Source organism: Oreochromis aureus, linkage group 3 (genome assembly GCF_013358895.1).
Source record: "Oreochromis aureus strain Israel breed Guangdong linkage group 3, ZZ_aureus, whole genome shotgun sequence".
NCBI classification, from domain to species: domain Eukaryota; kingdom Metazoa; phylum Chordata; class Actinopteri; order Cichliformes; family Cichlidae; genus Oreochromis; species Oreochromis aureus.
The window spans coordinates 52,113,533-52,141,443 of NC_052944.1; the positions used below are offsets into that span (position 1 = coordinate 52,113,533).

The window sequence follows — 27,911 nt, forward strand, 5'->3', positions numbered from 1 at the left end:
CAGTTTTTGGAGTTGTTTGGTCTCTTCCTTACAATGTAAAATAGCTTTTGCTGGTAGATGTTGTTAATTGACGATAAATAAATACAATCAAGTCAAGTCAGCTTTATTTGTATAGTACATTTACAAGAGTTGCCCAAAGTGCTGAATGGAGGGACAATGTAATCAAATAAAAGGAAGAAGTAAATAAATGAGGTAAAAAAAAATTACAAAACATAGATATATATATTAGCGGTGCAACAATACCAGAATAGCTAAGACAGAATAAAAGAGATGTCAAATAGATATTCTCTGGGCCAAATGTCCCAAACTATATATTAGAATCAGTAGTAGGATAATATGAACATGATTAAATCTTTTTAAATGAGAGATTTTTTTTCCTGTACTTTCTTCTGAAAAAGTTTGAACACAACCCGTCACCTCTTGATTTTAACTGGGAGAGCAGAACCAGTAAAAGCACCTGAAATTCAAACTGCATTCAATATGTTTAGCAGGAAACAGTTGGCATGGAGATCAGAAAATCCAGAGAGATTCATAAAAACATTTATGGTTTAGGTATTTTAATGTTAATGGTAAGAAAACTACAGAATCATTCCAGCCTGATTGCTTTAATGGATCTTCAATAGAAAAAGAATCTTTGACTCAGCCGATGGGATAGTCACTTATGAGTCAGCTCAGAAATTCATCAGGATGTGAGATGAACTCCTCAGAGGTCCTCTTCTGCTCCCTGAACTCCTTCCTCTTCAGCTGGCCCTCCTTCAGCTGCACCACCACCGAGGTTACGGTCAACCAGCTCAATGTTCTCCCGTCTGCCCAGCTTTATCCCCCTGCTGGCCTGGAGAGACACAGGAGCACACATCAGACTGACTTCATTGCTCCTCTCTTTAGCTCAATAAACAGCCTGAGGGCTTGTCAGATACAAACATATGTTCAGTACCTTACAGTAGAAATACAGGACAAGATTCTCCAGCAGCAGAATCAGTGGTAGGACGACCGCTCTGATGATGAAACCTGTGGGATCTGGAGGATCTGATCAAACACATTCACAGTCATCATGAGTACAACAGCTGCTATTAAACACAAACTGCAGTGAAATCTTTTAGCATCACTTCCACATGGAGCTGCTTGCTGTGTCTGTAAGATTACTGTCCAAGAAGAACAGAGACAAACTACAGTTTGTCAAAGATCATCTGTCACAGAGAAACTTCAGGAATAATGTGCTCTGAACACAGGAAGCAGAGATGGAGGCGCCACAGTGACAGCAGACATATTTGATTTAGACCTAAGATAGATTAACAGGAGAGGAAGCTGAAAGCCGCTGTAAAGCATGGAGGTGGACATGTTATGGCTGTTGCTTCGCTGCCTCAGAGACTGGACATCTTTCAGTGTTTGCTTCAACTCTGCTTCGTATTAAAGAGAACTGGGAGATAATGTCAGATCATTTGTGTGAACGCTGAAGCTGAATCTGAAGAGGACATTTTAGCAGAGTAATGATCTTCTGAACATGAACAGATCCACTAATGAGTGACCACAGTTACAGTAGTAACGAAACATGCTCTGTCCTGCACTTTCTGCTCCGGGTTAAATACTTTCTATAACTTTGGTTTTATAGAACCTGTGAGTTTCTGCTTCAGCTTACCTGAGACAGACACAGACAGCCGGTGGCTTTCAGAGTATAAGCTATGTGACAAAGCGTGTACGTGATAAAGACAGCTGTAACGTCCTTGGTGGGCCGGCTCTGCAGCAGGAAACAGGAAGTGGGAAGAGTGATTGACAGCTGGCTGGGTGTAGTTGTATGATGTGTTGGAGGAAGTGAAGGTGAGCTGGAAGAAGCCTCCAGGGTACTGTGGCTGAATGGAGCAGCTGATGTTGAAGCTGGAGCCTCTAAAAAGCTGAAGCCAATGCTGCTGGGCTTCAGACACCACATCCATGGAGGAAGACACAGAGATGTTTGGCTGAACCAGCACTTCTGTAAACACACACAGACAATGAAATTTCAAATCAAGAAAGAGGAAGTGATGTCTGTGGAAACTTGCACAAACTTTAGAATTCAGTCCAACAGAAACTGCTGAGCATCATTGTGATTGGGGAAGGAACACAATGTGATCATCACATTACATGATGACTGGGGATGACGTACATGATGTCATTTATCATTACCTGAGCAGGTGACATCCAGAATATAGACAAAATCTAATACATGTGGTCTTGGAATTATTTGTGACCTTCGTGATCTTGGGCTTGATCTTCCTGATATTCTTGATTTCACACACTCTCTCAGAGTAGATCCAGACTCAATACAGTGACGTTTAATCTTCCACACAGAACTGTATGAGAATTTTTGTCTAATTACTATAGAAGCAGGAGAGCCACAGTTCAGATGTTTGCAGGTAAGATATCCATCTTCTCCGAAATAGTCATAGTCAGCCAGTGGTCTCCATTCTCTCACTTTCACCTCCAGTGTACCTGCACAGCGACTGGCTCCTCCCTCCAACCTGACATCAACACGCGCTGTATAAAAAGCAGAGAGTCATCAGTAAAAGAATAAAGTGGGTTTGAACCACATCAAAGCTGCAGCTCCTCTTCTACCTGAGCAGGTGAGTCCAACAGCTTTGCCAGGTGAGCAGCTGCTTCTAGCTGAGCCTGAGCTTCTACAGTCCAGGAGAGCAGACTCATGGCCTCCACACTGGAACTCTTTGCTCCACACTGGAGCCTCCACTTCTCCATAGAGCCCCCCTTGGAGGACCAAAGGAGGCCCACAGGCAAGCTCCCTACAGACCACCTCTGCATCCTGCAGGTCAAAGTCAGCTTCACACACTGAGGACCATTTCTGGTTAGACTTCACCTGCAGTCTGCCTGAACACAGACTGGAACCATTCAGCAGCCTGACAGAGTCTGCAGAGATCACAAGAAAACGATAACAGCAAACTGTTCACATATTCAAACTTTCGGCATATAAAAGTGTTTCCAGAGCTTCAGTGCAAAGAGATGCCAGTTAGTTATGACGTGTTGCACAGCTGGATCAGCTGTCAGACTGACTACTAACATCACACAATGTCTTCTCTGATAGGCTGATAAAATCCAACAGGCCTTTATTTGTTTAGAAAAGTGACCTGACTGACAGAGCTGATTATTAGCAACATTATTACTGTTGTTGTTTTCATTATTTCATATTTCCTTCAAATCTTCTAGTTCATGTAAGGATCAGTGTTATTAGTTCTGACGTTTATCTGTTTGTATGATTCAGATCTGCATAATCAAACATCACACAGCTGGAAAAACATTTGGTCACTGTTACTGCTGCATTTGAAGAACGTAAATTTATAGAAACTGAGTCAGATTATGAGCCCTGTGAGCTGATCGGAATGTTTCTGTTCTGGATGATCCAGTCTGCATCTGCACCTAGGGCTGGGCGATATGGCCCAAAATTCATATCTCGATATTTTTTAGCTGGATGGCGATATAAGATATATATCTCAATATTTTTTAAAAGCCATAAAGTAAGAACAAAGAGAGAGTTCTTAGTCAAAGCTGTGTCCCAGATGTCACACAGGCACTTTTATTAACATACAGCATAGATGTACATGAAAAAAACTACTCAAAAATAAATTATGAGCATTTATTAAATAATGATGCTCCATAAATAAAAGAAAACTATGTTGTTTTGTGCATAACAAAAAGCTCACAATTGTGCAGTCAAAATGTAAACTAAAAGGCGCTGAGCATAATAACATAGACAGATTTCACAGCTGCTCTGTTCCCAACTTCTACTGCGTGACTGACAGCCTGGAGTTTGAAATCCGCTTCGTAACCATGTCTCTGAACAGGTGTCATTTATGGTCCTTATACACACACAGTACGGTAATATTACGTTGAAGCACAGTACGTATTACTCCGCGAGGCTCCTCGGTAGCCGTAATGCTCCGACAATCCATCAAGCGGTGCAGCTCCGTAGCTTAGCAAAGTCGAACTAAAACATTTTTTGACAGATTGAGCGCTGTGTATCACATAAAATCGGTTCGCGATCATCAAGCACAACCAGAATTCATACAAAAGGCGCGCAGTCAACTTTTGAGAGAATGAAAAGCCCCTTTGGGCTGCATGGCGTTAGCGTGGCTAGCTCGTTAGCGTGGTTAGCTCGTTAACACGTTGACGCCGTCCAGCCCCACGCACGGGGCGATGCGCAGTAACTCGTTAACGGAGATTTGCCGTGTCCATCTTGTCGCTGCCTGCAGGTGAAGCGATGGGGGAGGAGGGGGAGTTGTGTTCAGTGAAGGAGAGGCGAGGTCGAGTAACGTTGCGTAAAGACAAAAGTGGACGAAAGAGAGGCAAACTTGTGTCTCCACAACTATAATTATAACGTAACACAGACTATATCGATATAAAGGATATTGTCACATCTTATATCTCGTATAAAAATATATCGATATTTTTAAAAAACTCGATATATCGAGCCCTATCTGCACCCTTTCTTCGTTGGGTGGCTGTAGCTCAGGAGCTAGAGCAGGTCAGCTGCTGATCGGAAGGTTGGTGGTTCGATCCCTGGCTCCCCTAGTTTGCATGCCTTGGGCAAGATACTAACCCCGACTTGCTCTCCGATGCATTCATCGGAGTATGAATGCGTATGAATGACAGTTAGTAAGCACTCAACGTATAGATAATAGTGCTTGTGTGTATGGGTGTGTATGGGGTGTGTTGTATAGAGCGATTTGAGTACTCCAGGAGAGTAGAAAAGTGCTATATAAGAAGCCAGTCCATTTACCATTTAATGTCTGCAGAGGTGAGTCACCCTACATCAGGGGTCAGCAACCCGCGGCTCTTTAGTCCTTATACTGCGGCTCCGCGTGGTTTGGGAAAATAAATTAGAAGTATTTAGCTGAAGTGCATTTTATTTGTGTTTAGTTCTTTTTTAAAAAACTTGTAGTTCTATATTGGAAGATTGTTGTGATTTTGAAATATAAATATAAAAATAAAATTATATTTTAGTATTATTTGTCATCGCTCAAAATAAGCGTCACACTCGGGGAAGCCGGTATACCCGCCGAAACGCCGTGCATTTATCAAGACTTTCAACCCCAGATAGGCCAGTTATGGATCTTCGGATCCACATTATGTCAGCAGCTGTTCTCCACCGTGAACTATGTTAAAAACAAACACCGCTCACGCCTGACAGATGACAGCTTACAGTCCTGCGTAAAGATGAAAGCCCCGATTTGCAGACGCTGTGCGCAGAGGTTTGGGACCATAAGTCTCATTGTAAACAAATCACGGCAGACCCGACGATGTTTACATGAACACGCTTTTCAGCATCTCTTTATTGACCACTTTTCACACACAGTTGCTGTACGCATACAGCCGGCTATAGCTTTTCAGCTCACAGCCCGACAACACAACAGCAGAGAGAGCACAGACTTTAAGGCGGCGAGGCGTGATTGCGGGTGCCGCTCGGGTGCGTCCGACTCCTCCCATGCAGCGGCACTGCAGACCACGCCCCGCCACACACATTAACATGGTAAAATAGATATTTAGGCAGAATTTTGCAAATATCTACTTTTTTTTAGCGGCATAGTGCTTTTTTTCCAATTACTTTTTAAAAGGGTGGCGGCTGACAACAGTTTTTGTTTGCTACATGGATCATTTTAGTTCAGGTTGGTGTCTTTCCTTTTGTTATATTTCTTTAAGAGTTCAAAATGTGTTAATTACATAAATAAAATGTAATTTTCTCTGTTGCACTTCATGGATTTTATAAGCAACAGACCTTAGTTGCTCTGTGGATTCTTTTAAAAAGCAGTTAAAAACTTTTCTGTTCAAACAAGCCTGTTGTTGATCTACATATTTTATATTCTTTACATTATTTACATTTGATCTTTTACATTGTGTATAATGTCTATTGATTGTATTGTTTATTTTAATATTTGTGTACAGCGCTTTGTGACTGCCTGTCTGTGAAAAGCGCTTAATAAAAAAACTTTACTTACTTTAGTTGTTCGCACAAAGCACAAAGGTAAAAAACAATATATACAGTGTTAACTTCATTTTAGATTTCAAAAAGTATTTGCGGCTCCCAGTGTTTTCTTTTGCGTGGAAACCGGGTCCAAGTGGCTCTTTGAGTGTTAAAGGTTGCAGACCCCTGGCCTACATGATGACCATGGATTCATGTTTACTCTTGATCAGCTGGGATCAGTGAGGAAAGAGGTCACACAAATCCTAAACAAGGAGGAAACGAGTTCCACTGGGTCATCTCTGCAGCAGGAACAGCAGGAACATTTTACTGGCTACGAGGCAGATTTACTAATTGGGGTAAATTACTGTGATGCTGCAGTCGCAGGTTGTTCTACTAACAGTACACCATCACCATACAAACAGCAGCCAGTTCACTTCAGGAATAACCAGCAATCTGCAGAGAGCAGCTCAGAAACCAGCAAAGCCAATGAGGGAGAGAATGATGCAGGAGTGTGAGCTCAGGTTTTACTGTTGTGTGGAAAACAGTGATGCAGCTCAGATTAATGAGATGAGGCTGAAGGAGAATCATCATGTTTGTAGTATTAGGAGAACTATGCTGGTAGAAACTGCTGGGACTGTGTGAGGTCCTAAGGATGGAGACTGAGGTCGAAATCAGGGTTAATCAGAGTACAGCTGCATGATGTGGAGCAGCTGACCTGTACAACGTGCAGAAGAACACTAACATAATGAAGCCTTTCTGTGAATTTCCAGCATTACAGAGTGAAGATCTACAGCACAGAGCCAGTTTTGGGCCTGTGCTCACGGCTCTGAACCATCCACCTCTGATAATTACACACTTGTTCTGACAACATCTCTGACTCTTATTCTAAATAAATGAACAATAAAAGCAACAGCTTTTTGCAGACCTGAATATGTCTCACTGTGCCTGATTCATTTAGGTACTTTCCTCCCTAGATTTTGTGCTCTGAAAATGAAACTCCTGCTTTTGCAGTAAGGCCAGCCTGAGAAACAGCCCCATCCTCTCAGCCAATGGTACTGTGCCTCTTAGGTAGATCCTCACAGCAGGTTTTTAACACCAAATCATGTTTTCTTCTGCTGCAGTAAATCTATCCCCTTATGTTCATTTTCCTTTAAAATTCTGGCCTTTGTAATGAAGGCATAGTTTTCCCAGGCTGCTCTCATTAATTTAACATGCATCAAATAACAGAGGTCAAATATATCTGGCTGAAGTAAGACATATAATTTGTAGTCCAGCGTCTGGACCTTGTAGTCAGTGACATTTAGGAGTCAAGTGTCAATGCAGCTGGAATCTCTGCACACCACTCTTATCTTTTCCCAACTCTTAATCAACTCTCCAACACACTGTCCTTGATGTCAAGACAGTGTTCACTGACATCAGCTCAAAACGGGTAGGAAAAGATGAGAGGTAGATTTTTTTGGTCATTTAAATGTAGTCCACGTTTACTGGACCCAGCTCTGATTATGTCATTGATGATGTCACTGAACCTTACCGGAGCAGGTGAGATCCAGGATGGAGGATAAAAGAGTTGATGTTGCGCACTCGATTTGACCAGATCGAAAGTTAACACAGTCAGGTTTGATCTCCCACACGGATCTGTATGAGAACTCTTCTCTCTCTCCTACATAAACAGCAGAGCCACAGTCCAGATGTTCACAAACAGCAGCTGCTTCCTTCAGGGTCCAATCAGAGCCATGCACTGGTCTCCATTCTTCCAGGTGTTTCACCTCCAGTGTACCTGTGCACTGACTGGCTCCTCCCACCAACCTGACATGAGACTCTGAACAGAAAGAGAGTCATCAGTGAAAGAATAAAATGAGTTTGAACCAGATCAAAGCTGCAGCTCCTCTTCTACCTGAGCAGGTGAGTCCAACAGCTTTGCCAGGTGAGCAGCTGCTTCTAGCTGAGCCTGAGCTTCTACAGTCCAGGAGAGCAGACTCATGGCCTCCACACTGGAACTCTTTGCTCCACACTGGAGCCTCCACTTCTCCATAGAGCCCCCCTTGGAGGACCAAAGGAGGCCCACAGGCAAGCTCCCTACAGACCACCTCTGCATCCTGCAGGTCAAAGTCAGCTTCACACACTGAGGACCATTTCTGGTTAGACTTCACCTGCAGTCTGCCTGAACACAGACTGGAACCATTCAGCAGCCTGACAGAGTCTGGAGACATCAGAGAAGATCAAACAGAGAGATCAGAGACAGCAGACACACAAGAGAAAGATGGCAGCAAAAAACTATTCACTGATTCAAACTTTCAGCATATAAAAGTCAGAGGTCCAACAATAAATCGAAAGCATAAACACACAACGGTAACAGACACACAGCTGAACTGGGATAAAAGTGCGCAAACGTAAAGAAGAAACTAAAGAGTGACGACAAAAACAGGAGCAATTATCAAACAGAACTTTTACTGGGCTCAAGCCTTTGGCTGTTTCTCATCATGCTATAGGGTCTCCTTGCTTCTTTCACTTCCATCCTTTCCTCAAATCCCAGCCCCTCCCAATGCGGATGTGACAGAGATGTGAGGACAGAGGAGCTGCAACTTCCAAATAAGATATCTTTGCTTCCAGAGTTTCAGTGTGAAGAGATGCCAGTTAGTTATGAGGTGCTGTACAGCTAGATCAGCTGTCAGACCAACTACCAATGTCGCACAGTGTCTTCTCTGATAGCCAATAAAATCCAACAGGCCATTATTCATTTAGAGAAGTGACCTGACTGACAGAGCTGATTATTAGCAACATTATTACTGTTGTTGTTTTTAATAATTACTTCATATTTCCTTTAAATCTTCTATTTCATCTAAGAATCAGTGTCTTTAGTTCTGGTGTTCAGTGGGTTTATCTGTTTGCAACCAAATGTGAGGATGCAGGATAGCGCACTATACAAAGCACCATTTGTCCATGCTACACAGCTCCGATGATGTCATAGTTGATATCATTAATAGGCTTACCTGAACACTTGAGATCCAAGTTGTAACTGGAGTAACCTAATGTTGCACAATCCTTCAGGGCAGGTCCAGAATGAACACAGTCAGGGTTGATGCTCATACGATCTCCCCATAAGGAGTCGTCTCTCTGTCCTACAAAAACAGCAGAGCCACAGCCCAGATGTTGACAGACAATAGCTGATTCCTTCAGGCTCCAGCCAAAACCAGATACTGGTCTCCAGTTTCCCTGGTGGTTGAACTCCAGTGTACCTGAACAGCGACTGGCTCCTCGCACCAATCTGACAGGCTCTAACAGAAAGCAGAGAGTCGTCAGTAAAAGAATAAAGTGAGTTTGAACCAGATCAAAGCTGCAGCTCCTCTTCTACCTGAGCAGGTGAGTCCAACAGCTTTGCCAGGTGAGCAGCTGCTTCTAGCTGAGCCTGAGCTTCTACAGTCCAGGAGAGCAGACTCATGGCCTCCACACTGGAACTCTTTGCTCCACACTGGAGCCTCCACTTCTCCATAGAGCCCCCCTTGGAGGACCAAAGGAGGCCCACAGGCAAGCTCCCTACAGACCACCTCTGCATCCTGCAGGTCAAAGTCAGCTTCACACACTGAGGACCATTTCTGGTTAGACTTCACCTGCAGTCTGCCTGAACACAGACTGGAACCATTCAGCAGCCTGACAGAGTCTGGAGACATCAGAGAAGATCAAACAGAGAGAGATCAGAGAAAACACACACAAGAAAAAGATGGCAGGAAACAACTTATCAAATGGCCGGTACGTAGAGGGGACCCAAAAGCTGACTCAACTGACAAATGTTTTCACATAAAAACATGAACCTTTATTAAAGTCAGGAACTTTAATCCCGAATGCCTGGCAGGGAGTGAGCGTCTCAGGCATGGAGTACATTGGAAAGTGGAGAGCAGGGAAGTCCGCCAACCAGGTGAGTGTCATGACGATAAGTACACCACGATGTCCAAGCTTAACACTCTTCAGCAACTACCCACCAGGGGCTGCATAAATGTCGGTGCAGAAGTGTTGGAGGTGCAGCAGCTGTTTGTCGTGACTGCCTGCTGATGAAGGTGGGATAGGTAATCCATGTTGCCAGCTCTCCAACACCCTTCCTGAGTCTGAGAGGAACATATTGTGTGCTGGCAAGGTGCTAAAGGGGTATACTGCAGGCTATGGTTGACTCAGACTGCACGCAGTCCATGATCCACCAAAACCTGGTTTGGCCAGGTGGATTGTTATGGTAAATGGCCTGCATTTGTATAACGCTTTACTCAGTCCCTAATTACCCCAAAGCGCTTTACACTACATTCAGTCATTCACCCATTCACACGCGATGGCAAGCTACATTGTAGCCACAGCTGCACTGACAGAGGCGAAGCTGCCGGACACTGGCGCCACTGGGCCCTCTGACCACCACCAGTAGGCAAACATGGGGTTAGTATCTTGCCCACGGATATTTGGCATGCAGCCAGGAGGCAGCCTGGGATCGAACCACCGACCTTCTGATTGGTGGCGGACCTGCTCTACCACCTGAGCTACCTGAGCTACAGCCACCCCATTGTTGGAGGCAAGCTGATTGGAGATTTGGTGTGTGTATGGGGACACACCTAACTCATAGAGCTACTACAGACAAAATACAAGGGCAACTCAGTGGTTACACAAGGTCATTCAATGCCGACTCTGGGGAGGAGGAGACGGCACAGCATTCTTTGGAGGTCAGCCTGTTTTACTTCATAGGAGATTTCCCAGTAGAGCAATCTCACAATGAAATTCTAGGCTCAGCCTTTGACAGAGTGATGAAAATTGATGGTCACATGGCATGCTCTGACACAGCACTGAGCTACCCGCATTTTGTGTTGATCAGAGACAGGCTGCATCAAGTTTGTCGTGACACTTGCAAGAAAGCGGAATACACTCAGTTGTTGGTGCCAAAAATCTGCCAAAAAATGATTTTCCAGGCTGCTCATAATAACCCAACAGCAGTGATGTGAAAAACGCTGAAGTAAACATGGCCAGAATTTCTTAGCTGGGCATCTAGGGAGATGGTCTGTGTCCAGCCCTGTGTGTCTGCTTGTGAGCCAAACACCCATACCAAAATTATTTTTGTGCCTGTTACCATCCATGGAGGTCACGTTTAGTGAAATGGCATGGACCTCATTGGGCCATTTCACCGGGGTGCAGGGGAATATTGCTTTGTATTGGTTGTGGTGGATTGTACAATGCGATATTCTGAGACAGTGCCCATGCCCATCATTTTTGCAAAGCCTGTGGTGCAGGCACTGTTTCGGGTCATCTCACGAGCCAGCATCTCAAAAGAGATACTGACTGACCAAGGCAATGTTCATGTGTCACACATGATCTGTATGGATTACTGCACATTAAATCTGTACGGACCAGCATCTACCACCTGCAGACTGACGGGGTGGTGGAGCACCTGAATAAGACTTTAAAGTCCATGATTCATAAGTTCATTCATGAGAATGAACACAATTGGGATAGCTGGGATTTATTTTCTTCCTTTGAGTTCTTGTTTGGCAAGAAGCCGCAGGTGGGTGTTGAACCTAATTAAAGAAAACAAATTCCAAAATTCCCATCTAGAATAGACCTGTGTTCTCATCTCATCTCTTCCAGGTGCATTTAAGGAAGTGGATGATCCATCATTATGGAGAAAAGGGAACGATTTACAGGTGACAGGAGGAGAGAGGATGTGAGAAAGCAGAAGTTAGGGTAACGAAAAACACCCATTCTCTACCCTACCAACCTTGATATGATGATGATGTTGATATCACTGATAGGCTTACCTGAACAGGTGAGATACACGTGGCTAGAGTATTCTGTCATCACAATATGTACTCCATATGGAAGTCCAACATGTGATGTTAAACACTCTCTCAGAGCAGAGCCAGACTGAAGACAGTCAGGTTCCATCGGCCACATACCTTTGGCCTGGTATGGTAACCTGTTTGTATTTCCTGTATAAGCAGCAGACCCACAGTCCAGATGTTCACAAACAAAAGCTGCTGACTTCAGAGTCCACTTAGAGGAAAACCCAGATACTGGTCTCCACTCTCCCAGATGTTTGAACTCCAGTGTACCTGCACAGCGACTGGCTCCTCCCACCAGCCCGAGAGGTTCTGCATAGAAAACAGAGAGCCGTCAGTAAAAGAATAAAGTGAGTTTGAACCAGATCAAAGCTGCAGCTCCTCTTTTACCTGAGCAGGTGAGTCCAACAGCTTTGCCAGGTGAGCAGCTGCTTCTAGCTGAGCCTGAGCTTCTACAGTCCAGGAGAGCAGACTCATGGCCTTCACACTGGAACTCTTTGCTCCATACTGGAGTCTCCACTTCTCCATAGAGCGCCCTCTGGAGGACTGAAGGAGGCCCACAGCCAAGCTCCCTACAGACCACCTCTGCATCCTGCAGGTCAAAGTCAGCTTCACACACTGAGGACCATTTCTGGTTAGACTTCACCTGCAGTCTGCCTGAACACAGATTGGAACCATTCAGCAGCCTGACAGAGTCTGGAGACATCAGAGAAGATCAAACAGAGAGATCAGAGACAGCAGACACACAAGAAAAAGATGGCAGCAAACGACTATTCACTGATTCCGATTAGATGGGGTGGCTGTAGCTCAGGTGGTAGAGCAGGTCACTCAGTAACCAGAAGGCTTGTGGTTTGGTTCCAGTCTGGAGCCCATGTTCCTCTGAATGTGTATGAATGTTAGATAGTAAGCACTTAGAAACAGCATAGACAAAAAAGTGCTTGTTTGAATGGGTGAATGTACAAGTTGTGTAAAGTGCTTTAAGTGCTCAGAGTAGAAGTGCTATATAAGAACCAGTCCATTTACCATTTACTGATTCCAACCCATCACAACATGAATGCATCATTAACAACAGAATACACCGTTATAACAGCACACACTGGAGTCATGTCAGCATCACAACTGTATTTCATACACTGGAACAGCTCTTACTGATATCCGATGCTTCTAATCATCATCATTCTTATGATCATCTTCTCTGTTTCTTCTGCTCAGCTACTCCTTTGCTTTCCATGCAAACAAGGTCAACCCTTTCCATTCTTTCTCATGTTTCTGTAACCCAGGATAAATTAGAAAACACACCAAAGATCTCAAAAATCTAAACTGTTGCCTTTTAGGGAGGAGTGCAGGGTGAAGTAGGCCATGTGGGTGTGGAGATATTGATTAACCCAGCTTAGCTCAACTGCTCAAAGCTGATGTCAGTACATCATTGTCTGTGGTTGATAATGTGGCTGCTGTAAATGTGTCAGCACTCCCAGTAACTTCCACTTACAGCCATGCTTTAGTCACTGATTTGCTCCCGGCTGGCTTTAACCTTCAAACCTTATCCATAAAACAGTGTGAGGACCTCAAGTGGACTCAGAGGAAAATATTCAATTTGTGAACATGAAACTGATCAAATTCTCATCCTTAATCATTTTTAAGTGGTCTTCACTCTCCTGGTTAATGGACAAGATACAGATAAAGGAAATGGTTAGCACCTCATGCCTATATTTTTTTGGCAAATTTTACTTTTTGAGTTGCTTATTGGATTAGATTAGATGTAGTTTTACGCTTATTGAGCCCTGCATTTTTGTTCTTTTCCATTTGTGATAGCTCGATATTTTAACCTGGTTTTTACCTGTCCCTGATTTTTTTTCTGTGATATTTTATTTTACTGTTTTTCATGTTTTGGCTTCTTTAACATGGGCATTTTTCAGTTTTGTGAAAGATAATGTGTATCTTTCCTTATTCTAACATCTTATCCAATTTGTAGATGAGTGAGAACCTAAACTGAGCTGTCTAGAAAGGAAAATGCTGAAAGGGTCTTGGAGTTAAAGGATTTTCTAAGCCAGGGGGCCAAAACTCAAGGCACACTTTAGGTCTCGGGCCAAACAAGATAAACATTTTTTGAACACACTAAAACAATGTTTTTAAACATAAATGTGAATAAAAACAGACAAGAATATAATTCCAGAATAAATAAACTTAAAAAAAAAACAACTTTAACTTTAAATATTTTGCTGTCCATAAAAATATATCCTGTCAAAATTATGCAAGTTAGAAATATGAACATGCTGCCAAAACCCCAGAAAAAAATAAATGAAAGCATACACAAGGTTGGAGCATGCAGACGGAGAAAAGTGCGCCGACTTGGTTCAACATTACTTGGCAACAGGGAAAGTGAGGCAAGTTGCACTGGTGCATTTGTGACAGCTTCACTTGAAATGCCTTCACCGCATCATACATGCCATGTCCATGAACTGACAGATTTCCTTGCTGAGCTCAAAAACTCGATTGAGAACTTATCCCCAACTCAGCCAACGGACCTCTGTATGATGAGGAATGTCGGCAAACTCTGAATCTATTTCCCACATAAAAGACTGAAATTAACGGTGATTTAAACTTTTAGCTCAGAAAATGTACGGTCTGCGTTACGGTGATCATTACATGCTCCATTTTTAGGACTTTACCACACAGCGTTTCCTGGTGTATGATGCAGTGATATGCTGATAACTCACCGGTACAGTTCTCCTCCTGCATCTTTACTAGATCCTACATCCTGCACAACACCGGCGCTCCATCTGTTGTAAGTCCAACAAGTTTGTCCCAGGGCAGTTTCATGTCGGTTACACTTTGAAATACGTTTTCAAAAATGTCTTTTCCTGTCGTTGTCCTGTGCATCGATTTAATTTCCAATATTTCCTCTCCACGGATGAAGATGGCCAGCTGTGCAATGTCCATCATGTCTGTACTTTCATCCACAGCAAGCGAGTATGCAATGAAGTTTTTGCTTCTTTCACACAACTGTGTTCTTAAATCAGTGGCCATCTCACAAACCCGATCAGCAATCGTATTTCTCCTCAGGCTCACATTTGCCAAAATCTGCGTTTTGACTGGACACAAGACGTCGCACAGCTTCATCATGCAGCTCTTCAGAGTGGTACCGGGCTCATTTGGCTATCTCCTCTGCTACAATAAAACTTGCTTTCACAACAGCTTCACTTTGTGATTTTGCTCTGTTGAAAATCATCTGCTGAAGTGTCAGATTCTTCTTTAGCTCTTCTACTTTCTGTAGTTTCTGCTCTGCCTTTCGATTTTTCAGCTTATGTTTTGACTCGTAGTGTCTTAAATTAAATCCCTTAATTACAGCCACATTAGCTCCACAAATAAGATACGGGTTTACCAGCAATGTCTGTAAACATATATTCAGCCTCCCGCCGGCGGTGCTGAAAGGCTCTGTTTTCAGAATCAACTTTTCTCTCCACCATTGTGAGGGGCTAGCTAACAGAAGTTTGACTTAAAGACACAGAATGTTCCCAGTTAGCCTAGCGTTCGGAAAGGAGGCTGCAGCGCTGCATTATGGGATCTGTAGTTTGTGTGTTATTAGTGCCTCATATCCAGTGGCGGTCCTAGCCTGTTTGGCGCCCTGGGCGAACACCCCCCTCTGGCCCCCCCACACACACACACACACACACACACGCACACACACATGAAGAGAGAGAGAGTATGCATTGTATGCAAACGGCTACTAAACAGACATCATAATTCGTCATACAATGAGAACAGGACAAATCAACAATTGACACTGACTAATTAATATTATATTATTGTATATATTGTTTGGAGTTTAATTTGTTACTGTTACTATTTTTACCATTTCTTCTTGGAGGAACTGTAACCCACATAATTTCCTTAGGGATTAAGAAAGTATTCTGATTCTTAATGTTTTAGGATACATGACCTGCCATTATCCAATGACACATCTGCTTACCTGTATCTTTTGCTCGTTTCTCCTTGTAGGAGCCATAATTAAATGTATTGAATTTTAATGATCACTGGGTTTTCATTTGTTTGGTTGCTATGGTGATGTGTAACGAGAGTCACGTGGGACATTAAGAGGGCGTTGTCAGTCTGTCATTCACTGGTTTGATTTTGACAGAGCAGGGCTGGGTAGCCGTAGTTTTTGTTGACCGCAGCACAACGAGTTTCCCCTTGTTGCATTAGAGCCTGTGATGTTTTAAGAGTTTGAATCGCGAGCCGATCACATTGCTCTGTAACTTTTAATAAACAAGGAAGCAATTCCACCTCTCGCATTATTGCGTACAGTTGACAGCGCATCAGGCAAATAGGCAGGCTCCACCCCCAGCCTCTAGCGACTGTGGAAGTCGCTACACTCCTCCTCTTCTTTTCTCTTTTTTTTTAAAACTTTAAAAACGGGTTGTGTGTGAGACTTTAAATCAACAAAATATAAAATATACATTTTAAATTGTTATTTATCCCTTTACCCCGAGTCCTAAAGTGTATATTTATTTTTTTACTCTTAAATATTTATTGTTTGTTTACTTGCACTGCTGTAACTGGAGCCTCGTCGTCTCGTCTCTCTATATACTGGACTGTATGTAGCGGAGATGACAATAAAGTTACTTTGACTTCAGCAGCGCGCAGGCGCATCGAGGGGCTCTCGCTCACTTTTCGCAGTATAGAATTTTGAAAAACATCGGTGCAAATTATAAGTCTGTATCATGATGTCCGGTGTTTTCGTGTTTGTTGTTTTGTTTTTATTTTGTTTTATTATGCGAGTTGGTTATTAGATGCTGCTCCAGCCAGCCAGAGAATCCCCGCCGCCCGCCCTCTCCTCCCTGTGCCGCAAGCAGCAGGCGCACCCGCAAACGGAGGGCGCCTTACTCCCAGCAAATGGGCGATAGATAACCGATCGGTGCCTGTGACATTCCCAGTATGCGCTGGCATGATGTCGGGGCAGCATGAGTACGAGCAATTTTTTTTTTTTTTTTTGCCGATGCCCGTGATGCCGCCCCCCACCACGATGCCGCCCCGGGCAACCGCCCGTGTCGCCCGTATCTAAAACCGCTACTGCTCATATCACCGGGCCATGCATAACAATAATAATAAATCTATATAAAATGATCTCGCGGGCCGGATATAAACGTACGCCGTGGCCCGTGGGCCTTGACTTTGACACGTGTTCTAAGCTGAAGGTTTTTTGTGACTCTGAGATTTGTTCAGTTGAAATCTATTTTAATGGCTTTACTGAAACTTGAGTGTGCTGCAGTTCTTTGGATTTGGTTTTGTTTGTTCAATTCAATTCAATGTATTCATACAGCACCAAATCACAACAGTCACCTCAAGGTGCTTTATATTGTAAGGTAGACTCTACAATAAAACATACAGAGAAAAGCCTAACAATCATATGACCCCCTATGAGCAAGCACGTTGGCAACAGTTAGAAGGAAAAACTCCCTTTTAACAGGAATAAACCTCCAGCAGAATGACTGTCATGACCGGTTGGGGTGAGAGAAGGAATAAAGGATAAAAGACACGATGTGGAAGAGAGCCAGAGATTAATAACAAGTATGATTCAGTCCAATCCGCAACAGGAGTCGAAAAAAGGCAAACACCTGCCAGCCTAGAATGTCATGAAGGACGTCATTGATCAGGTGTTGGAAGACGGTAGGGCTGTTGCACAGGCTGGAAATCATTACCAGTTAGTCCCCGTGCCCGTTAGGTGTGATGAAGGCTGTCTTCCACCCGTCCCCTTCTAAAATGTGCACGAAATTGTAGGTGCTTCACAGATCCAGTTTAGTGAAGATACTGGCCTGGGAGAGGGAGTCAAATGTGGTCGAGAGCAGAGGAGGAGGATGGTATTCTTGATGGGGACTTTATTCAAACCCCAATAATCAGCACAGGAATGGATACCCCCATCCTTCTACTCAACAAAGAACCTAGCGGCTGCAGGGGAGGTGGAGGGTCAAATAAGCCCTGCTGGAAGGCCTCTGCAACGTACTCCTCCATGGCCTCTGTCAGTGCGCCCCAGGGTGGCTGTGGCTACAATGTAGCTTGCCATCACCAGTGTGTGAATGTGTGCGTGAATGGGTGAATGACTGGATATGTAAAGCGCTTTGGGGTCCTTAGGGACTAGTAAAGGCGCTATATAAATACAGGCCATTTACCATTTACCATGGCCTTGTTTTCTTCAGGGGACAAGGAGAACAGTTGACCGGGAGGGGGGAGGGGGAGGTTACACACACACAAATTCTTTTTACACATACAAATCCTGATTTACAAGTACAAAACTGATTTACAAGTACAAAATATTTATGACCACATTTTGAGCCCATAGTTATCTGCTTTATGCTGTGTGTTTGAGAATTATACCAGGGAGTCGAATTCTTCTGATTTGAGGCTCTATTTTTCACAGGAGCTACAGTATCCAGAGTCATAAGTAGTGAGGAGGTAAAATTATTAACAAGATAATCTACATCTGTTAGAGTGGAGTTCAGGTAGCTGCTCTGCTCTGTGTTGGTACAGGGCAGGACTTTTACATTTTGAAACGAGGCTGTAATTTTTAGCATCTACATGGATGTTAAAATCACCCACAATAATTATTTTATCTGAGCTGAGCACTAAATCAGATAAAAAGTCTGAGAAATCCGACAGAAACTCTGTGTAAGGCCCAGGTGGACGATATATGATAACAAATAAGACTGTTTTTTGAGTTTTGCAGATAGGGTGGAAAAGGCTAAGCATCATGCTTAGGCATATGAATTAAAAGTCTGTCTTGGTCTTTAGTTGATTAATAGGCTGGTGTGAAAAATTGCTGCCACACTGCCTCATCAGCCTGTGCTTTGAGTTTTCTGGTAGTTAGAATGACTCGGGGGTGTTGATTCATTTAAACTAACATAATCATCCTGCTGCAACCAGGTTTCTGTAAGGCAGAGTAAATCGATTTGTTGATCAGCTATTATCATTTCACTGTTTTATGCTTTGGTGCAGATGTGGATACTGTGTTGTTCTTTCTTTGTGATTTTTTTTTTATCTTTCAGTCGTTGTTGACCAGGAAAGTGCAGGAGGGACAACTGAAGAGATCATGCTGCTTGTGTGTGTGCTACGAGCTAAGCTAATCTAGCGAAACCCTTCAGACACTGAACACAATGTTTGGTGTGAGAAGTTTTTTTTAATCTAACTTACATTCTTTTGCATTTGCTGTTTGTATTTTCTAGTTGTTCTTATAAACATGAAGACAAAGCCAAAAATCAGCTGACAAACCCTTGCCTGGACAGAGACCTGACAATAAAACAGCAAAACAGTCAAACGGTCAGCAGCTACTCTAAACGAGTGACTCAGAAAGCCGTAATGCTGAAGGAGGAGACCTTTCAGGCTGGTTTATGATTGGCCCAGAGGACTCCTTAAGTTCTGCTTGGTCTGAGGTCATTGATGGTGTCACTAAACCTTACCTGAGCAGGTGGCATTCAGAATGTCGGAAGATTCAGCTGAATTTGTACAATTCCTCAGAGCAGATCCAGGATTAGCATAGTCAATGTTGATCCTCCACACAGATCTCTCTGTGGACTCATATTGTTTTTCTACATTAACAACAGAGCCACAGTCCAGATGTTCACAGAAGACAGCTGCTACTTTCGCGGTCACAACATAGAATGAGCCACTGACTGGTCTCCATTCTCCCAGATGTTTCAGCTCCAGTATACCTGCACAGCGACTGGCTCCTCCCACCAACCTGACATCACCAGGTTCTGAGCAGAAAGCATAGAGTCATCAGTAATAAAAATGAATTTCCCTCTAAAAACATTAAAGTCAAACTTTGCTGGTGCTTCTGTGGTTTAAAAAATTGTATCTGAGTTCTCTGTTTACCTATTGAAATGTGTTCTCCTTCAGGCTGGACTCCTGATAACAAAAATCAGAGAAAATCCATCAGTATGAAGCAGGATTCGGATTGGAGCTCGGCTGTGGATAAAAACTCTCAGAATATGAAAAAGGGAGTTTTCCTTAAATCAGACTGAGGCAGATTCACATTGTACTGTTCATCAGACATCATGCTGACACTGTAGAGCATGCTCACCATACTCGGTAGGTTAATTGGTGATTTTAAATGGTTTTCTGACTGTTTCATATTTGTCTTGCGATGAATAGATAGCCTGTTGAGAAAAAACCTCTTCAAGGGTCAGTCCAGTGTATTTATATGGCAATAATTAACAACAACATTCATCCACAGGTGCTATCAGAACCTACAACCGCTGGGAGAGAACCCCAAACATCACATGATCCCTATCAGCAGCACATGGATCCAAATCTTTCAAAAAGTTCATGGAGGTCCTCAAAGCTTTCAGATCTTTGTTTGTTATTCACTTTATCGGTTCTTGTTTCTAGTTAAAGCTTTGATCCTTTTTTTTTTTAATCTAGTGTGAAACATTTATTTTCCAAAACAGTGCTGTTGTCTTTGTGTCATTTAAAAAAAAAATCAGCTTCATTCTTGTTGGTGTCTTTCTGGATCCAAACCAAGTAAAAACAGATTTGCCTCTGCTGGAATTTCTGTGGATATCATTTTCTGTCATGAGCAGAAAGATTTCAGCAGAGGGCACTGTCTCATCTTTCAGCCCTGAGGTGCATCAGCCTACAGCCAGCCGTTGATATCTGACAAGAGCTGTGTCCCATTCGCAGCGACTGCATGCTTCGTAGTGCGCATTTGTAGACCGATTACATCACAACGACACGACAAAGGGTGTCCCAATTCGAAGTGTACTCCAAATGCGGTCGACAAATGTGCCCTTCATTTCCCCAAATTTGAAGGGTGGGTCCGGTGTAGACTTCGTGGTCCCATATATCCCAGGATTCCTAGCGCGGCAGTGGGTGTGGATATTTTTTCAGAAAAAAAAGGCGGACAGCTGAAATGGGGTGGCCGAAGAGTAAACTTTCAAAAGTAAGTACTGAGTATTATGTCACTTATTTATGTGCGAATGTTTAATAATGAAGGACATTAAAACATTACTGTTGGCCACATGTCGGCAAAGTTATGTGACATTAGTGATGTTTGTACTTTCAGTGTTAACTTGGTTTTAAAGCCTTCACTTTAAAATATACGCCGTTCAATAGTCGACCTTAATCTTACAGAGAATGTGATGATTTTATGGATAATTAAAGTCAGTCATATATCCACAAACACAACAAGCTGAAAGTCAGTGCTGCTGCTCGGTTTGCAGTCCTGAGCAGCATTCACTGCACTGTTAATGTTAGCTATGTTATATTGCTGCCATTTGATTTCCATGTGTGACAACTGCAAGTGTCCAGAGTGAGGACAGACTGAGGGACCCACTGCTGCACATCATCTGTGAGGCTTTGCACCCCTGATGATCCACCAGGACAAACTCAGCAGTGTGTGAGGAAGAGGAGGAGGAAGAGCCAGCAGCAGCTGACAGATGGAGAGAATAGACAGACTGTTCCCTGTTTGTGAAGGACTGCTAGGAAAGTTTAACATAACTAATTGTCTGTCCTGAATCAGTCTTATTAGGTAATGTTCAAATAATGTTATCATTCCAGTGTTTTCAGTGTGGGAGAAAGTACTCAGGGCCTTCAAGTTACACACTATGAACGGCAGCAACAAGTTTAATAATCAGAAACCTAAAGTATGTATGTATGTATTTGGCTACAGACCAAATCTGCTCTTCAGTATCGTAATGTGGTGGGTCACATCCAACAGGGCAGAGGAGGATTTGGTTTTGGAGCAGTAACACCTCGGTGGCAACAGGCATCTGTAATCGAACATCGGAAAATGGTGCGACGACAGGAGGAAACAGGCAGACATGCCAGAGCCATAGCTCTGGCCAAGTAGGATCTGTGGATGAATTGAGAGTGTTGAAAAGAGGAAACTCATTAATTGAAATCTGGTTAATGGAGTCTAATACACTAAGTTTCATCATCCGAGCGACATAAATCCAATCCAATAAATCTGCAGCTGTGGTTCGGAAAGGACCCATCCAGCCACACTCAATCACATCTTGGTTGGTTGTAGGACTAACCTTACTCAGGGCAGATACACATGGAGACTCGCCCAGGGCGCCAAACAGGCTAGGACCGCTACTGGAGATCAGAGGACAGGCGCAACGGCAGGCTATAAGCTAACACTGCTGAGAGGACCAGTCACTGGCTATGGCTAAAAAGGGCTGATATCACTTGGGCAGCTAAGGCAGTCAGCTAACCGCGATACACATGCCCAGGATTGATCAACTTGTGGTGGGCCTGCCTCAACAGGGGGTGTCAAATGGGTAAAACATGACATTAGAAGACATGACATTTGCTGGTTGACTGATACAGCTGTCTCAGGGCCTCCTGGAGACTGTGCAGTTAACGTCATGGTAGTGAAACTATAGAGAGGAATGAAAAAATAGGAAAGAAAAATGTTCCGCTCTTCTCCCCTCTGCTCTTCTTCCCTTTTCTGGGAGGCAATGGGGAGGCAGAGCATACAGCCCGATCCGGCAGGGAGGTGTGGGAAGCCAGATCGGGTGCCCCCCTTCCGGCTCTCCTCTCTCCTCTCTGCTCTCTCCTATCTTATCTTACTTGTCTTACTTCTCTCTATCACCATTTCTGTCTCTTTGAAGAAATTAGGCTCCCCAAATGTTAAAGAGGTAAGTATTTCTCAGTTGCAGTGAATAAATAGAATAAACAGTAGAAAACTAAACAGCAGAAAGAAGTAGAGATATAACAATTTTAACATAAACCAGTGACACACTCCAGGGCCTTATCAACCCTGCCAGGGCCTCCTTGGATCTAGTGATAATGGCTGAAACACCTGATGAATCCAAGGTCCACTACTGATGATGTGTCCCAAATTTAATAGGATAATTTAGATCAGATCTCTAATCCCTAAACCTAACCAAGGAAAAATGGCAGATTAGTAAAAGAACGAAAGTTGAGGCTCACAACGATGTGTGCTGCTGGTAAAGTTTCTGGGCTGCTTTTCCTCATACCTACCATCCCCCAAGATTTTCTCCATTTAAAGCAATGCATTGTCAGGGATTCTAACAGCTAGTCCTTTTACTGAATCTGTCCTGAATCAGTCTTATTAGGTAAGGAAGTTCACATTATCATGTTTGTTCTACACACTGTTCAGCATAGGTAGAAGCTGGCATAGCGTTAGGTATTACTTTTAATCAATTTAAAAATATATTTTTAAACAAAAAAGAAAAAGACTAAATGTGTTTACCTTGTTTATAAAAAGGTTACATTTATTATATTTTGATGTCCAGATTCTGATCAGTTGTAACAGTCCATTTCACGCACGTTGTTACGATTGAATGTTGTCAGTGTTTTGTTTTGTGTTATGTTTAAGGATTTGTTCTCGTTTCCTGTTTTATTGTGCAGGTCTGCGTCTCATGTGAGTGTGTTCAGTTTTACCTCTGTCTCGTCTGGTTGATTATTCCCAGCTGTGTTCCCCACCTGTGTGCAATCTCCCTGTGTTTCCCTGTGTGTATTTAAGTCGCGTCCTCTGTCTTTGTAGTTTGGCTGGTCCGTCTGTGTATCCACCATGTCTCATCCGTGTGTTTCCCTGCTGCCCAACCGTCATCTGTTTTCTGCTGGCTGTTATTTGTGTTCAGGTTTGTGTTTCTGTTCAGGGTCAGTAGTTTAGTTTTTCCCAGTATAGTTTAGTTCTCCGTTCACCATTTTGTCCATCTCTTTTGTTGTGTTTGCTTTAGTGGCACCAGCCATTTTTTAGCCAACCTGGTTGTCCAGTTTAAGATAAAGCCTCTTCTCACCCACAACCTTCAGGCTTCAGCCTTCAGTCTTCGCTGGAGGGTCCGAGGGACCGCTTCAGCCTTCCGTTTCCGCTGGAGGGGTCCAATGGGCCTGTCCAGCCAACATTAGTCTTCGCTGGAGGGTCCGAGGGACCGCTTCAGCCTTCCGTTTCTGCTGGAGGGGTCCAAGGGGCCTGTCCAGCCAACATTCGTCTTCGCTGGAGGGTCCGAGGGGCCTGTTCAGCCTTCGTCTGTCTTCGCTGGAGGGTCCGAGGGACCGCTTCAGCATTCCGTCTTCGCTGGAGGGTCCGAGGGACCGCTTCAGCCTTCAGTCTCCGCTGGAGGGTCCAAGGGGCCTGTCCAGCCATCATTCGTCTTCGCTGGAGGGTCCAGAGGACCGCTTCAGCGTTCTGTTTCAGCTGGAGGGTCCGAGGGGCCTGTCCAGCCTTCATTCGATCTCCGCTGGAGGGTCCAAGGGGCCTGTCCAGCCAACATTAAATCTTCGCTGGAGGGTCCGAGGGGCCTGTCCAGCCTTCGTCCGTCTTCGCTGGAGGGTCCGGAGGACCGCTTCAGCATTCAGTCTGCCTGCAGAATAGCGGCCAGTGCCTTGTGCGCTGGTCCTCCAGGACTACAGCATTCATGGCTCTCTAGGTCATGAATCAAACATTTTCATTTGGGGTTAAATGTTTGATTTTTGGGTGGGGGGAAATGTTACGATTTAATGTTGTCAGTGTTTTGTGTTATGTTTAAGGATTTGTTCTCGTTTCCTGTTTTATTGTGCAGGTCTGCGTCTCATGTGAGTGTGTTCAGTTTTACCTCTGTCTCGTCTTGTTGATTATTCCCAGCTTTGTTCCCCACCTGTGTGCAATCTCCCTGTGTTTCCCTGTGTGTATTTAAGTCGCGTCCTCTTTCTTTGTAGTTTGGCTGGTCCGTCTGTGTATCCACCATGTCTCATCCGTGTGTTTCCCTGCTGCCCAACCGTCATCTGTTTTCTGCTGGCTGTTATTTGTGTTCAGGTTTGTGTTTCTGTTCAGGGTCAGTAGTTTAGTTTTTCCCAGTATAGTTTAGTTCTCCGTTCACCATTTTGTCCATCTCTTTTGTTGTGTTTGCTTTAGTGGCACCAGCCATTTTTTAGCCAACCTGGTTGTCCAGTTTAAGATAAAGCCTCTTCTCACCCACAACCTGGTATTCATCCTTTTTTTTTTTTTTTTTTTTTTTTGTTGCGGCCTTGAGCCGGGTCGTAACACATGTTGACTAATACACTTTTAGATTATCCTCTGAGCAACCTCGTAACCATGGAGAAACTTTTCTTAACTTCCACTGCTGTGGATATGGCATCTTACAACACTGACATGATGTTTACTATGTCTGGAGTTAGGGTCATAGTGAGCTTGCCTCGTACTGTTTATGAGATATTTTCAGCAAAAGGGTCAGAGACAATAAAAGAAGGAAAGGAAAAACCTCATCTGTCATATAAAGTTGGGCTGGGTATTGTCATTGTTCTCTATAACTGATTCGATTGTGATTCACAAGGCCCCGATGTGATTCGATTCAGTTCTGACTCAGACAGAAATGTTATAATTCTGATCATCTCTCAGTACATATCCATATTTTTACATGTCTATAAAAACAAAGCTGACACTTGTGAGACTTCATCAGAGGTGTAAACACCACAGCAGATGCCTTTGTGTCCAAGTAACTGAGTAACCGGCTTTTTATAGCAGGTAACCTCCTTAAAAATATTCTGCAGTAGATCACAAACAGAAGAAAACAATGAATCAGCATATGAACCTGATGCTGCTGAAGTGAAGCAGAGCAAAGCTGCAAGAGGTTTTATTAGAGACACAGCTAACCATTTTGCAATTTGGCATCATTTTTAAAAGTTTAAATTTCTTTGGTATTGAACAGCAGAAGTGAGGCTTTCATGTTGGAGGCAGACAGCACTGAATACAACAGTAGATTGGTGTGTAATAAGCAGAGAATAATGCAGAAAACAGATTTTTGATGGTAAACTGGTATCTGAGTACACTGAGAAAGAGAGAACTGTGCAGGAAGTGTGATTTTATCGTGGTGGAAGCAAAACAGCAAAGGTAAGAGTTCAATTCAATTTTATTTATATAGCGCCAAATCACAACAGTCGCCTCAAGTATATCCTATAATAATAGATACAGAGAAAAACCCAACAATCATATGACCCCCTATGAGCAAGCACTTTGGCGACAGTGGGAAGGAAAAACTCCCTTTTAACAGGAAGAAACCTCCGGCAGAACCAGGCTCAGGGAGGGACGGGGCCATCTGCTGCGACCGGTTGGGGTGAGAGAAGGAAGACGGGATAAAGACATGCTGTGGAAGAGAGACAGAGATTGATAACAAGTATGATTCGATGCAGAGAGGTCTAACACATAGTGAGTGAGAAAGGTGACTGGAAAGGAAAAACTCAATGCATCATGGGAATCCCCGGCAGCCTACGTCTATTGCAGCATAACTAAGGGAGGATTCAGGGTCACCTGGTCCAGCCCTAACTATATGCTTTAGCAAAGAGGAAAGTTTTAAGCCTAATCTTAAAAGTAGAGATAGTGTCTGTCTCCCGAATCCAAACTGGAAGCTGGTTCCACAGAAGAGGGGCCTGAAAACTGAAGGCTCTGCCTCCCATTCTACTTTTAAATACTCTAGGAACAACAAGTAGGCCTGCAGAGCGAGAGCGAGGTGCTCTAATAGGGTGATATGGTACTAAGAGGGAATTAATGACGATGTTTATCAAACGTGAAGTGTAATTTTGATCTTCTTTTGCTGCTGGTTCAGTGAATTTTGGTCGGAGTGACGAAACCTACAGCTTCAGAATCTGTGAGATGTCGGCTTTCAGTCCTGACAGCATGTACGTGTACGTGAACGATCCACCCTCTGTGTTTGCATCTTTGTGCAGAATCCATATACCAGCTCTAATTTGCTGTTTCAGCTGTTTGGTGGTTGTTGAAATAGTTTTGTGAGCTTTAACCTTAGATTTTGGCATTTCTGGTAAAATCTAAGGTTAAAAATCGATTCAGGATTTAATGAATCGATATCACGTTATACAAGCTAAAATCAATTTGATTCGGGGAAATAGAATTTTTTAAACCCAGCCCTAATGAAAAGGTGTTAAGAAATACTTCACCTGTAATTAATATCTGGCTTTCTCTCATCTATATACTAGAAATGATTTGAATAAGATATTTATATATCATTGACATATCTATGTCATATTTATTTGGATTACACTTTTGACTCGAGTTTTTAAGTGATTGCATAGTCTATTGGTTTTCACAATCTGCAGCAAAAATAATAATCAGAGAGAGGGTGTTGTTTTGCACATGGGCTATAATTAATAATATCAAAAACATTACTTTAGTCATTAAAAATCTCTCTGCTTTATAAAAATGTGAAACCTGGCAGTACTTAGAAGCAGCAGGTATGCCACCTGTTGAGACTGGTGTGAAGAAAAACCAAAACTTGCCATGGTCACGTGACCTGGGTGTTTTGAACTGCACTTCCAAATATCTGTGCTTCAGAAGTTCAACACATCCCTACGTTCTTCCAACATGTAGAAAATACAACAGCACAGAACATCTAGTCTATAACAAAGAGAAAAGTGAGAACAAAAAACTACAGCAGCAAAACAGGACATGTTCCAACCTCACACAGAACAAATCAAATCAGGTAATTGGGAAATGAAGGAGCACAGCAAAAAAGAAAAGGTGAATAGATCACTGGAAACAGAGATGATGAACATCTGGAATTGGCGGAGAAAAAAAGGAGTGGATACTTAAGGGGGACTTCTTCCTGAAAAAGAAAAGCTCTTTTACTCACTTCCTCTGATACAAAAGGAGGATTAATGAGTATTTTTGTGAAAGAGATTTTTCCCTTCTATATGATGACCTGTTTGGATTGGTTGTAGTGCTAGTTGCTGTGGTTTTCGGCCCAAGACCTCAGATCGTAATTACTTACAGAGCTGACTCAGGCCCAGGGGTTGTATTATTAATATTATTGTTTTTTTGTTTTTTTTTAAAGTGATAAAGTCTTCAGAAAGATGACTTAATCCAACAGCAGCTCTGAAAGGATGGCACCAGGGCAGTCTGTTAAGTCATAAAGCATGAAATGAAGACGTGACTGTAAACAGATGAAAAACTGCCTCTGACTGTCAAAGTGCAGCTTTTCCTTTCCTTCTATGATCTGTGTGTGTCGTGGTGATGTTGGTGTGTGAGCCAATCAGAGCTGATAATCTTACCTGAGCTCCAAGTAAGGAGCAGCAGCAGCAGCAGCAGGTTATCCATGTCCAGGTCAACGTCTCTCTGCTCTGATCATCACATGTGCTGTGCTCACTGTATCTGCAACACAAAGAGGAGGGGCTTCCCTTCTCTCTGTCTGATTTTGGCTCCACTGTGAGCAGCT

The 27,911-nt window shown here is 43.3% G+C and overlaps 1 protein-coding gene across 1 annotated transcript; it reads right to left on the reverse strand.

Annotated features, from left to right (window-relative positions):
* Positions 1 to 27,793, reverse strand: LOC116321510 (scavenger receptor cysteine-rich type 1 protein M130-like). The gene is made up of 16 exons (XM_039599335.1): positions 27,748 to 27,793; positions 21,409 to 21,589; positions 19,612 to 19,644; positions 19,197 to 19,493; positions 12,136 to 12,441; positions 11,725 to 12,057; positions 9,294 to 9,599; positions 9,178 to 9,216; positions 8,932 to 9,060; positions 7,836 to 8,141; positions 7,473 to 7,760; positions 2,587 to 2,892; positions 2,158 to 2,508; positions 1,637 to 1,966; positions 935 to 1,026; positions 1 to 832 (listed from the first exon to the last, which is right to left on the reverse strand). The coding sequence occupies exons 2-16, from the start codon at positions 21,557 to 21,559 to the stop codon at positions 704 to 706; spliced, it is 3,396 nt and encodes a 1,131-aa protein (XP_039455269.1). The 5' UTR covers positions 21,560 to 21,589; positions 27,748 to 27,793; the 3' UTR covers positions 1 to 703.
* Positions 27,794 to 27,911: the final 118 nt, after the last annotated feature.